Below are 14,253 nucleotides of genomic sequence, written 5' to 3'. Positions count from 1 at the left end.
TTGGCTCTTTCATTTTTGCCTCTTCTTTAACTTTGGGATGAAAGGAGAGGGGAAGTAGATTTTGAGGAACTACATGTAGACAGAGAGGAGGGAGTACAACAGTCCTATTTCTTCTAAGTTCATGGTGATTTCTAGGACAACTAAACCTTTCTAATTTTAAGGTGCCCACCTCTTAGCAAAGTCAGGGAGAAATAGTTTCATATATCATACTGTAAATCCAACCCATACTGGAGATTGGTGAGGTGGAGGTTCTGCCTCTAGAAGTCACTCAAGAATCCAAATATATAGATTCTGGCATCTTATAACATCCTCTGGAAATTGTAGTTCCAAGATCTCTAGAGGAAGGGAAGAGTGTCAAGATGGCACTGACAGAAAGTGATGTGCCTCACTTCTGCATACATTTTATGAATATAAAACACTACAAGGGACTGGGAATCCATATTTTCTCTCTTCAGGAAAGAGAAGAGCTGAATGTGAGATCTAGTGACTACTACCACATCAAGTTTGGGGATATAGGTTATTTTTAGCATTTGTGTCTTTGGAGTCTGTGTGTTATTCATACTTTCAACTTTGAAACTGTTTCCCTACTTGAATGATTGCAAGTTGAATCAAATTCAAATATATCCTTCACCCAAATCTGCTATTAGGAAAAACAAACAAATGAAACTTTGAATGTGAAATGAAACTACATTGGGAGCTTTTTTAAGTGTTCCAGTTTCATTTTCTTTTAGAGTTGTTCTTTGTGATAGCGTGTTTATTCAATTCCTGAAGTGTTGTCAAGTAGGTAGCATTTAATCTGTGAAAATTTTCAAGTGGCTCCTTTTTCTCCCTCAAGTGTTGTTGTCATTTTAAGACTGAAATGAACCATTTGATTTTTAAAAATTATTTATGACACATCAAGTAGCACTCAGTGTTTTGTCACAACGTTGAAACTGTTTCTGAAGGCCCACGTAAAATATGGCAGCAAGGTCGGGAGCCTTTTGTAGCGAACGTTTAGAAACATAACTCACCATTGGAACTGGTTATAATTCCTGGGTGCTGACATGAAGATTGATAATACTTAACTCTGATTTTAGTGATATTTGCCAATTTCATTGCTGTGGTCCTTTTCTTTCAAGTTATTACCTGGAACTGAAGTGATAACAAATGTTTTGTTTTATTCTGCCAGATAAAAGGTTAGAAGTTTGTATGTTACATGCTCTTAAGCACACATGCATGTGTGCACACACACATGTGCATGCACCCACAAATATACAATTGGATCAAAAGGAAATAACTCTTCTATAATGGAAAGATGGTCCTAGTTTTAACATCGGTGATTCATTCCCTTGTGGTTACATCACATATAAAAATTGGGAATTCAACCTTATGGATCTTTGTGCACTGACTGTATCATACAGTTCTAATTTTCTTTCTTTTTTCAGGGAAATGATAGTACTCTTTGCCAGTATTATTATTGAGTCAACTGCCAAGGTTTGAGAGAGTGTCAAGGGCCTTTAAAATTATTTAGTGTTGAGTGAAGAGGTAGAGAAAGGTATTCCCTATTCCCAAACATTTTAACTTTTATGTCTCTACCCAATGTTGGAATATAATCTAGACTTGAAAGCTTTTCTGATTCTTTTTAAAATGATGTACATTGTTGAATGGATTCAGAACTTCAATCTGACTTAAATCTCACTCATTGATACCCAGTTTGGAACATCTCTTTCTAATTTTTAATAGAATGTATTCTTTCTTGCCTAATATTTTCATCTTTAGACTTCTGCGCATCAGAAGGCCTGTGTGCCTGTTTGTGGTTTTGCACCATCTGGAAGTTCAAATTTGACTTTAGAAATGATGTCATAGTTGCTTACTGCAAACTGGGCTGATGTTGTTTGAGAATTGGATGCAGTTCAGGTTAAAAAAATAAAATAAAATAAAAAAGGACCCTCAAGTTTTGTATCTTGATTCTAGGAGACTGTGTAAAGCTCTAAAGATAGAGTGAAGGTGATTGAAGGGCATGGTCCAAATTCCTTTGAAGTTAAGTACATGCTTTCCAGCACATGGAAAAATCATCTCCCACACAGAAGACCTCAGCTGGCACAGACTCCCTCCTGCCATGTTGAATTTGGGTGTTGCGCATAGTCTGTTGATCACAACCATCCTTGCTCTCTGTTTTATTCCAGGAGATATGTTCTCACAGCTAGGGTTGCTTTTCATCTCCTTGCCCAGGAAGATGCAGCAGGACCCTGATAGATCACACATGGAAAGAAGGTGCTACAAATATTAAGTGTATTATTCATCATTAAAGAGTGTTTTTTTTTTTTTTTTCTAAACTCTCTCCAGCACCACTCACCACCTTCCATATTGTAATTTATTTGCACCACAGTTAAAATGGTGGGCATGTATTTTAGGTCCACATATGGGCCATCCAACTTTGATAACCAGAATGTTGAGCTGAGAGTTCCACAGTCATATTTTTTTTCTCTGAATCTCATTGAGTAGGCCTATTGCAAATATCTATAATTGATTGTAACCACTTCTAACTACTGCTATAATCTAAAGTGTTCAGCATGTTCTGGCAATTTCCAAGGACCTCACCAAATGCCCATGCTTTATGCATAAGCTAAATACACATATTGTCATCAGATAGGATGAAAACCCAAAGAGAAATAGTGGTGTTATTCCAGGTTGGTAGATGAAAATAACTTCTCACCCCCCACATCCCGTACAGGCTTGTACCACTAAGCCTGAAGATGAAGATAACTTTTAACAAAGATAAGCCACTTTAGAACTAAGATGCTTAAGCTTTGGTGTACCTGGCATAGGTTTGCTTTCAAAAAAGGGAAGAATCTCAGGACAAGATTATCTCTTCCACTTTGCCAGCCCCTGTATCTGTATGATCGTTATGTGAGAAGAGATATAGCTATCTGATATTTGAAGAAACTATAGTTCTCAGGCTCTCTGATCACAGAGTGTCCACCCTCTCTCATTGTGTGGTCAGTAGTATTATGCCTTATGGGCTTCAAACACCTTTTGTCACTCCTTCCTCATGAGGCCTTCTAGATTCATCCTCTTTTCTGGGCCAGAACTGGAAAAACTACTCATTTACCTCCATGTCAATTTTGACCTTTAGAAATAAAGCATTGGAACCCCTTGCTTGGAAAGGGTAAACAAAGGAGTTTCTATTCCAGTAATTTTTATCTTTAATATCATCCTTCTTTGCTGGTATAGTCTACCAAAGACTGATTCCTGCCTTCAACATCACAAAATTTTAGGCATCAAGACCCGTCTCTTCTAACCTTTTTGTGTTACAGACGAACAAGCTGTGGCTGAAGGCTAAAAGCTGTGGCTGGAGGCTAAGTTGAGGAGAGTTGTTCATCCTGATTCTCACAGCTACATAGAAGCAAACTGGGGACCCAAAGCCTTGGGTGTTCTTTTCCCATTGTTCAAGTTGTTGTTTGACTCTGTGTCCTCTTAGTGTTTTTACATATCTATTTATTTTGGCTTATTATAGTATTCTTGCAATCTTTAAAGATTTTTCCTTTCCATCTAAATTTTACTTGACTATAACATAAAGAAGCAAAATATTCAACAAAAATTGTTATGAGATGCAGCAACCCTCGACTTCCCATCTTCCTATTTCTTCTTCCTCCAAACAATCCCCATTAATTATTTTTGCCTGGTTATTTTGACACCTCAACTTCATGGTTATTTATGTTGCTACCATTATTGATTTTTTTTTGTATGGAAGGTGAGAATCAAACCTTTCATCACCCCAATACCCCATTGCCCATATAAACCCTGTTATTCCCTTCTTTCTCTCATAAGGGTTATATGATAATTTGGTTGCAGGCTTGTTTTGTTGTTATTATTTTGGTTTCTCTGGGTTCAATCCTTGGTACCCCCCTAAAAAATACAATTAAAAAGCACATGTCTTGGGAGTAGCAAATTAGATATGATTATTCAGTTGACAATAGTGTCCTCTGAAGTCTCAATCTGTTATTGACAATAATTAATGAGAATAATCTTCACATAAAGTGTCATAGTTGGTTTTTAAAACTAGAACAATGGGTATTTGTAAACATAGAGATAAATACAATCTTGTAGACTAATATAGTAGAATTTAGAAAGACTATAGGGGATTAACTTTCAAATGGTCTTTTAATGGCCTTCATATTCTTTTTATTGTCTCATTTTTTTCTATCACCCCAGTGATTTTTTTTTCTATAATCTAGAATTTGAGTATATAAACAAAACTTTCTTTGCACATAGGGTTCAGAAGATCTTAAATATAAAAATAAAATTTATGTTTTATCTTTATATTAGTGAAAAACAGGAATTGTAATTTTCTAATTTTTGAGCTCAGGTAGAAATAGGATTTTTTTTAAGTATTTGGAAAACAGTTTTTCATATAACTAAAGGATGGGTGTTTAATTTCTAGACCATTTCTTCCTCTGGCAACACTAATTTCCTCTTGGCAATATGTATTTCTCTAATTTAGGAATGTTTCTCTATGTGTCAATCTTGTTCTTCCAGATGCTCATGATGTTCTCTCCATGTATCTGGGGGATGCTGCAAATTGTGAGGAGTGCATTGCCCTCAGTGGGCTCTCAGACATGGAGTATTATTGTGCTTTATTTCCCAGCCTAAGTGAATACATTGTTTCCTGAAAACAGGGAAGCAAACTTGGAAGCATACTACTATTTTATAAAGTCTTATTTCATAGAAACCTTATATTTAAAAAAAATTCCATTTAGATATGCACATAATAGGACTTTAAGGTAGATTACTGGCTGTTAAAATATATGGCATCAAGGTGGCTGTGAGCAATGGGTTGATCACCCTGTATTCAAGAAGCTCATGCTACAACCCACCCCTGCAAGGGCATTCCTGATGGTGATCGATACCCTCTTGGTAAAAACAAAACCTTCTTTTTCCTGATTTTAGGTAGATGCACTGAGATTACGACTGGAAGAAAAAGAATCTTTTCTCAATAAAAAAACAAAACAATTGCAGGACCTCACAGAAGAGAAGGGAACACTGGCTGGAGAGATTCGTGACATGAAAGATATGTTAGAAGTGAAGGAAAGAAAAATTAATGTTCTTCAGAAAAAGGTGAGTAGCTTTCATGTTGAGAGTTGGTATCATGCATGTTTTGTCATGTAGAGAGATTTTGAGCAGATGGAAAATAAATTTTCTTTAAAATTTTAGATTAGGAAGTATAAACTTTTTAGTTATTGACATTTTACTTGTGGTTGTATCATATCATTTTTAGCTTGGCCTAATTAAATTTTTACTTTATCACTTAAAAACTGAATAGAGTTTTTTTTTTTTTCATTTGTCAGCTTAAACATGGAGGTAATTTTATAAATTTTGGTATAAATATAAAATAGTAGAACCAGGGTGCTGCTAGGTAAGTGATAAAACTTCTGCTTAGCATGTGTGAGGCCATGTATTCCACACTCACCAGTGAATAAAAAATATTAAGTCAAAAAGTGAGCTTATTTTTCATTTTTCCTTCTTGAGAGTTGATCAGTGTTGTTTATGGGTCTTTAATGCATTTTAGATTCATTTTATAGTTACATAATCTTTGGTTGGTTATATCCTGATGTCTTAGTGCATTCCTGCTGCTATAACAAAATAGCTGAGACTAGGCAATTTATAAAAAACAGAAATATATTTTCTCACAGTTCTGAAGAAAATTCCAAGATCAAGGTAGAAGTAGGTTCAGTGTCCAATGAGAGTGTTCTCTTTGCTTCCATCATATTGCCTTGTTGCTGCATCCTCTAGAGGACATATATGCCATTCCCTCATGTGATGGGATGGTTCCCTCTAGCCCATTTAGAAGGTTGCTAATCCCATTTATGTGGTCTCTGGTCTCATAACTTAAGTACTTTCTGTAGATTCCACCTCTTAATATTTTCACATTGGTGATTAAGTAACATTCAGACCATGGCAATTGCCAAATCCATGTAGATTATTTGGAGAGAAGAGTAATGTTTATACGCTATACTTATTTGAATCAACAGAGAGAATGTATAAGAAGTCCCAACCACAGTAACCCAACAAGAAGATGCTCAGCCTCATTAGGGCCCTTGTTTTCTTTCTTCTTTCAGTGGTTCCTTTTCTCCATTATAGGAGCCCTTGATTTTGTGACAGCACTGTGATTTTCTTTGTTTTAAAACATTTTTAGTTGTAGATGGACACAGTACCTTTAATTAATTAATTAATTTTTATGTGGTGCTGAGGATTGGACCCGGAGCCTCCTGTGTGCTAGGCAAGCACTCTGCCACTGAGCTACAACCCGAGACCAGCATTGTGAATTTCTTTTAGATAATTCCCATTTAATGATGTGTACAGTTTAGGGAGAACCATAGAGTGCCTTGCCTTCCTCTAGAAAAGGGGTCAACAAGAAAAGAAACCAATTTCTGCTCTTTTATGAAAGACAAAAGGGGTTAGAAAGATATAAAGCACTCAGATTAGCATGCAATCATTATGCAAACTGAGTGGAAATCAATGGTGGGCCAAGGATACCACCCTAGTCAGGCATGTTGCTGGACACCATGCTGTAGCTACACTTGCCACCATCCTCTTGGTGTCACTTGCCATCATCATCTCTCACTCAGATCATATTAAAAGTATCCTAGCTGTTTTTCCTTCATTTATCCTTGTATTTCTTATAGTCTATTCTCAACATAGAAACTTACTCTCTGGTCAAAACTCTCCATTCACAACCAGCTACAAAATTTGTGGGGTCCAGTACAAATGAACATTTTGTTGTTGTTTTGTGATGCTGGGATCAAACCCAGGGCCTCACACATGCTAGGCAAGCACTCTGTCACTGTTCTATCCTCTCAGCTCAGTACAAATGTGGAGGGTTTTGTTCAAAAATTTAGAATTTCAAGATAGCAATAGCAGAACATAAAACCATGTGTGGGACCCAGGACTGCTGTACAAGTCACAGGTCCATGAAGCTGTACCACTCCCAGGGGCTTCCATTTTCACTCAGAGGTAATAGTGGAAGTCTTTATAAGGGCCCATGATGTCTTATATGATTGAGCTTCTGACTTCCTGTTTTGCTGGTCTCCCCTTTACTCATGTCATGTTGGCCTCCACTGCCTTTGCACTCTTCTGAGGGAGACATCAGGCATGCTCTCTTATGCTTTACTGTATTTCCCCATGGGGACACTAACCCTGGACTTGCCCTGCCTTGTATGGTAGCTATAAGCCTAAAGCTCCTGAATTGGGATGTGCTGTAATTGTGAAAAACCTACCAGATTTTGAAGACTTATTGTGAAAAGTATATTGTGAGACCTCTCATTAATAATCTTTATATTATATGTTTAAATACAAATATTTTGGACATAGTAGGTGAGCTAAAATATAATTTTAAAATTTATATCACTTTTCTTTTTTTTGTTTTTTAATGGTCTACAAGAAAATTTTATATTACCTATGTGGTTCCCATTATGTTTCTATTGGACAGAACTGCTCTAAGTATTCACATGACTCATGCCTTTTCTCCTTTTGGGCCTCTGCTCAAATGGTACTTTGTTATAGACCTTTGCCCTTTGTTAAAGACATATAGTAGCATTATCACATTCTACATGTTGTTCCCTTGTGAAATTTTATTTTTCCTGCCAATTTGACTCAAGGACTGAGCCATGCAATGATGACCATGACAGTTGGTACTTATCTGTTTCTGTGGAGAGGTTGGGATGAGATTATCAATGAATTCTTAATATCCAGACCCCTACTTGTCCACACTTCTGCTTTTCCATAAGTGAGTTCTCTGGGCTTTTCAAATAAAGAGAGACATCAGATCTCCTCTCAGTGCATTCCTGTTCTATTATGGTGAACCAGAACCTTTAAATGGTGTAATTATGTGCAGAATAATATGGCTTTTATTTTATAGAATAATTAAAGTTAGATAAAAATCAAATCATTGAGATTTCACCAAGGAGTTAAAAGTTGAGATCCTGCATTTGTTTGGAACTCTCAAGATGTTGGTGATTTGGTGGGTTGTATTATGAGTTCATTTCTGTTGAAATCTTCATGGACAAGGACCTCATTATTGGATTCCCATCTCACAGTACCCATTTGGTTGATAATAGATAACTGAAAGAGACCTGGGCAGAGATAAGTAAAGACCCTTGAATCAAAGGGTTTTTGTTGGGTGGGGTTAATAGAGAAATGTTACATTGGCATACATTAGAGCATGTTCTAATGATTGAAGAGAAGACTTTTCATTTAAAATCTCTAGCAATGAGTGACGACAAGAGCTGAAGACCTGCTGGAGTTCTTATGTTGCATGCCAAGCACTATTTACTTACTCTTAACTACAACCTGATGAGACAGGTGCAATTATAAATCCAAGGAACTGAGAAATATTTAGGCTTATGATAAGCTTGCTCAAGGTCACATAGTCTAGATATAAGAATTTGTTTTATCTTTGAGTAAATAGAATAAATTGGTTAATGCAAATTAAGTGAATGAACCTCATTTTCTTTTGATCTCAATTATTATGTTGATGACACCAGGTATGAGACTGAGTTGAAGAAGAATGTCCCAATTGCTCATTTGCAAAGAGTTGAAACTAAATGTTCTTTCCCTTGAGGAATAACTGACAAAAGATTTTTCAGTAAAATTGTGAGGTGGCACCTTCAGTGCATAAGTGACAAATGATCACTTTTGCTAATATGAATATTTTGAAAAGAAAAATTAAACTTTTTTCCATTCCTAGACTCAAAGGTTTGGGAACCAATTTGGATGCTCTGTAATAAAATTGGTGTCTCTTATAGCTCCTTTTGGCAACATAATTATGATCTTGTTTGTTTGAATCATGTAAAAAATGTTTCATGTATACTTGGAGGGTTTGCTTCCAGTTTTTGAACTAAGTGTTTACTGACAGGAGGGTATTAAACCACTGACAACATGGTAAATGGACAAGATTGCTGTTAGACCCGCAGTGTGAAAGGGAAATTATCTCCCAATAAATGATGTCCATAATTCAGAAGCTGGTTTAAACTGTGGAAATAATAGAGAAGCCAGTGGGCCACTGAAACATTGGGGTTGGAGACCCTTTGGACCACATTTAGCACAATTGTCTGTTTTAGAGAAGGCCTGGATCTGAACAGTACAATCTTTGGATTACTATTTTGGCATGGAAGAATAATAAACCCATGTCAATGTCAGAGGTGCAACATTACTTCGTGGGCATCCTGCACTGTTTTGATGCCAGTAGAACTGGGTAAGCTCCTTTCCTATCCATATTTAAAGTGGCAGAGCTAGGCTTGCACCTCATATATGTAAGTTTTGCTTTCAGAGCCTTGGGTCTCCAATGTCTTGTGTGTTCTGTAAGTTCTGTAGACACATATGGGTATGAAGATTTAAACATTTTTGTCACTTAAGGAATGGACTGAAACTGAAGAGAGAACCCCACGTGGCAGGACAACTCTGATCAATCTTTAGTAAGGAGACAAAAATTATCCAAAATGGGCTTTTGGCCCTAATTTCATATTCTTAACTCCATAATGCAAAATATGGAGTTATTTTAGTAGGGATAAAAATATACATGTATGAAAAATGTTTAGTGAACTGTCCCCTGCGGCTGTGATACCAGTCTGAAGAGCGTAATTTTCATGCTAGAGCCACAGAATTCTGTTCCCACACCTGAATTCAAACTGTAACTGATGAAGTGCTACTTGACTATTGAGTTTTTGTAGGAAATGTCATAAAACCTTGATGACATTGTACATTTGGAAAGTGTATAATGCCTAGCATTTTAGGACATGGTAGTATTTTTTGAACCAGATCAAATTCAGACTGTTATGCAGCTCGTAGATTCTTACAGCATAAACTTGCTACCCAGGAATTTAAAAAAGCCATTAAAATTGGACAAAAATTCTATCTCCATTTCCATTCTAGGTCTCAGACCCACGGACAGTGTGAATTTATAGAGTAGAGTTACTTTATTTATTGGGGGTAGGAAAACAGATGTTGATCTCTCTGGAAGCCAAATTCACTGGCTGCCTACTGAACTTGTGGATTGCCCTCTAAGTTGAAAAAGGGAGGGAGGTTGAGTGAAGTTGGCTCCTCCAAGTGGTGTATATGGACTTCCTCGCTTCAGCAGCGTTTTTATACCTATTTGGAACTGTGGTGGTGAAATTTCTGAATGACAGTAAGCTCAGAGGTAAGGATGCTATGGGTTATTAGGATACTGATTTTCTTCTGGGCTTATTTTTCAAAAAAGTAATACTTGAGAAGGTGGCCAAGAACATAAGAGATTTTTCACATTAAATGTAAAACTGAAGTAAGGCATAGAAGACTTTTTAACTCCTTTGAGCTCTTTCTCAGTGTTTAAATATCTAGTTGAACTTTATACTTGTTATTGGCAAATCTCCTAAGTTTTTGAACATATGCAAAATCATATTCCTTCTGCATTTACTGAGTGCTTCCTAAGTGTCAGTCAATTACTACTCCAGGTTTTGTAGGTTCAAAGAGAAATAAGACATTTTCCAGTCCTCAAGAAGCTGACAATCTGGTTGGGGAGACAGACATGCATAATCCTAAATATAAGTGCAATGGAGAGCAACATATGGCAGGTTACCAGAAGCAAATCACTTGACAGATGCATACAGCAGAAGCCACTTCTGGCTACTTTTAAGTAAATGGGAATTTTTAAGAATATCCAGAGCCCCAATATCTGGTCTATAGAACCAGACTTAGGATGATCAAGAACAAGGACAGCTCTAGGGAACAAATACCACCGTGATCTCATATCCCAGAGTGTCTGGTGAGGTGCTGCCTTTGCTGATGGCTGCCCTGACATCATTCAGTCAGTACTCAAAGTCCTGGGACAGAGCTTCACGTTTTACACAAGTGCCTCTCATTGGCAGAATTTAACCAGACCCTTCATCCAAAGGAATCTGGGAAATGTGACTCTAAGCTTTATTCTTGTTCTGCTCAGAGCTGTGAATCACTTACTTTGTGTAGTCTTTGTTGTTTTGCAGTCTGGGAGAGGTCTTACACTCTTAAAGAAGTACTTACTGGTTATGTTTGGAAGTATGCTTCCTTTGGTGAATGTTGGCTTCCCTAACAGGGCTTAGGTTCCCATGAGTTCCTGAACCTTGATAATCAAGATACCTCCAGCTCCTTGCTAAATTCTTGGAATAAGCTGGTCCTCAATAAAGAAAACAAAACAAAACAACAACAACAACAAAAAAAACTAGCCAAATCACAATGAGAACTTGGGAGAAAATGCTTTGAGATCTACTTCTGGCCCACGAATATTGTTAACTCTGAGGAGAGTCATTTGCCCCAGGGAAATGTCAGACCCACTCACTGTTCCCAGTACGGTATGTTCTGTGTAGGCTGCAAGATGGAACCATCCCATGAATAATAAAACTCAGAGGAGGAAATGACTGTTGTTCTGCCCACACCTAACACCTCCAGCCTTGGTTCTATTAGTGTGGAAGGTAAAAAGAGATAAAGACTTGGGGCAGAGAGCTCAACCACTCTTCCTTTATTTTACATTTACAGAGAATATTCTTATTCTACAAAGAGAACTCCTTTTTTTTTCTAGTTCTCACTTCTAACTTACTGTATTGTTAGAAATGGGAATAAAATTATTGATTATGCGTGGTCAATTATTACAGTGGAAATGATAATTTTTATAATAAAAAGATTATCTATTATTGATTGAAACTTTACTTTATACTGCCCTTCTAGACACTGCACTAGAGGTTTTGCATCCTTATGTTATGAGTTCAGATTATGAATTCTTAAAGTAATGATCATTAGATACTATCATAACCCCCATTTTAAAAAATGAGAGATTACAGTACAAAAAGGTAATATTTTCTAGAGTTGCATGGCAGGAAAGCAATGGAGCTACTCTGAAGCACTAAACCAATGTCATAGTATATGATCCTGCCTTCCAGAATGGGAGAAGTGGAATCATTTACTTTTAGGGATTAACCAAGATACAATTTAAGCAATTTATCAGAGATTGATATATGAAGATACCTAGTTTTAATACCAAACCAGCAGAGATGCAACCATCAAATAATAGGAAAACCAGTTAATAATAGGTTTAAAATAGGAAACCAACTAAATTAATAAAATATAACACCATATCTGGACATAAAAATGTATACAATAGCTATATGTAGAAAGAAGAAAAATTGTGGTGGCCTTCAATTCTATTTGTTCTTTTCTTCTCCCATGATTTTTCACATACCATTCTAAGCCAGTGGGTTGCTTTGTTGTTTCATTTTAAAAGCATCATGCCTTTCTTTTGCCTCTGATGGTAGTTTCACTTTCCTTTAATTGTTGGTTTTTAGAAGACTAAAACTCCAAAAAATGATTTGAGAGAGACATCTAAGCAGCTTTCCTGGACCAGTTGCAGATGAACTCATAAGTTTAGAGACTCTTGGCTGAGTCCTGAGAGGAGGCAGCCAGAGAAGGCACTCCAGTTTGCAGTGAGTTGTTCACATAAGGTCTTACCACCTTGGTGCAGGCAAACTCACTCTGCACTTGAAGCCAGGAACTAGGGTGGCCTCTCTGGGGATGGATCTGCAACCAGAGTGCTTGTGGGTCTAAGGCAGTGAGTCTCAACCTGGCTGTTTTACAACCCTCTTCCCTACCCTATGGGAAGATTTACATGTTTACTTGCCATAGCTTGGGATTGCTACAAGCTTCTGGTGGATAGAGTCCAATTCAGAAATGCTGCTAAACATCCTACTGTGCCAATGATAGTTCCCCTCCTTGCAACAATTATGAATAAAAGCCCTGGTCCATAGGAAACTTTTCCTTTTTGGGTTTGGATTACTTATCTTGATGCTCTAGGCCCCCTATCTGGTGATAGTGTTTCTTAAATGGTTTTTACTTAGAATAACAGACATTTATCTCTCTTCTGAGTATTACCTCTGTTGATAAACTTGAGATTTTTTTCTACACTTTTTCTGTGGCATCATCTTATACAGCTTCAGAGATGGCTAATGTGTATGTGTGTGCACATCCATGTGAGTATAGATGATGAGTGGATCATTATTGTTATTTTCTGCTTTATAATTTTCACATATAATGGTACATACATACATACATGAACTATTAAAATTATTATAATTATTAAAACCAATAGGGTCATATTGCTCATGATATCAGCTAATTTGGAGGGTATTGTATAGGAAATATATAATATGAAGAAAGCTTCTGATTTAGACAGAAGAGAGATGGATCACCTACTTTAAATTTCTGTGGCTAAATACTGGTGTTATGGTTTGGATATGAGGTACCCTCCAAATGTTCTTGTGTTAATGCAGGAGAATATTCAAGGGCAAAATGATTAGATCATGAAACATGTAACCTAATGAGCAGCTTAATAGTTTGAATAGATTAACTGGGTGGTTTAACTATAGGCAGACAGGGTGTGGCTGAAGGAGGTAGGTTACTTGGTGTGTGCTCTTAGAGATTATATATTTTGTTCTTGTCTCCTCCCATTCTCTCTCTACTTCCCAGCTACCATGAGCTGAGTAGTTTTCCTCTGCCCATTCACTATAATATTCTGCCTCATCTCTGGTGATGTAGTTCACCATACATGGACTGAGACCTCTGAAGCTCTGAACCACAGATAAACTTTTCCTCTTCTAAGTTGTTTTTGTTGAGTACTTTGGTTATAGCAATGCAAAGCTAAGTAGAGTAGCTCAGTTGGTATTCCAGTCATTTGGAAAATAGTGACCTTTAAGACCAATTTGTTCTTTCTGATAAAAAAAATGAACTTTATTTTATCAGCCTCTGGGCTGAAAATCTCATTTATGTTTGAATGAAGTATTTTTCATATATTTTTGGAATAAAGTATAATTTTTTTCAATGTAGACTGTATGTAGATTTAATTAATATGCTGCTTAAATTCTTGCAACTTAAAAGAATCTTAGTTAATATCTGATTTTCCAAATATAAGGGATAAAAAAATGAACAACATATTACATAATAAGTTCTCTCATGAATTCTGTATTTGTAGGATAGAGTATGTCACTAGACCTAAGAATAAACGTCCATACTTTTACATCATTTAATATGTCATGTCTTCAACATAGCATGCAAGTGTTGTCAAGCGGTCTAGTGTTAAGTAAACACCACAGAAAGAATGATCACTAAGATGCATGGCTATTACTCATGGCTGAATGGTTTTCCCCACTGCTGGTGATGGTTTAGGGCAAAAACAACTGGGTGACTTTAACTGATTGGTCCTGCTGGTCAGAAATCCAT

At 36.7% G+C, this 14,253-nt stretch overlaps 1 protein-coding gene across 1 annotated transcript in view; it reads left to right on the top strand.

Annotated features, from left to right (window-relative positions):
• Erc2 (ELKS/RAB6-interacting/CAST family member 2) overlaps positions 1 to 14,253 on the top strand; it is a 678,261-nt gene that overhangs the window by 330,890 nt on the left and 333,118 nt on the right. The window contains exon 7 of the mRNA XM_071614554.1: positions 4,930 to 5,097. Within this exon, the coding sequence (XP_071470655.1) occupies positions 4,930 to 5,097 (168 nt within the window). The remainder of the gene's footprint in view (positions 1 to 4,929; positions 5,098 to 14,253) is intronic.

Source organism: Marmota flaviventris, chromosome 1, assembly GCF_047511675.1.
Source record: "Marmota flaviventris isolate mMarFla1 chromosome 1, mMarFla1.hap1, whole genome shotgun sequence".
In the NCBI taxonomy this organism is placed as follows: domain Eukaryota; kingdom Metazoa; phylum Chordata; class Mammalia; order Rodentia; family Sciuridae; genus Marmota; species Marmota flaviventris.
The sequence above is the reverse complement of the archived record's forward strand: the minus strand, read 5'-3'. Positions and strand labels throughout refer to the sequence as shown.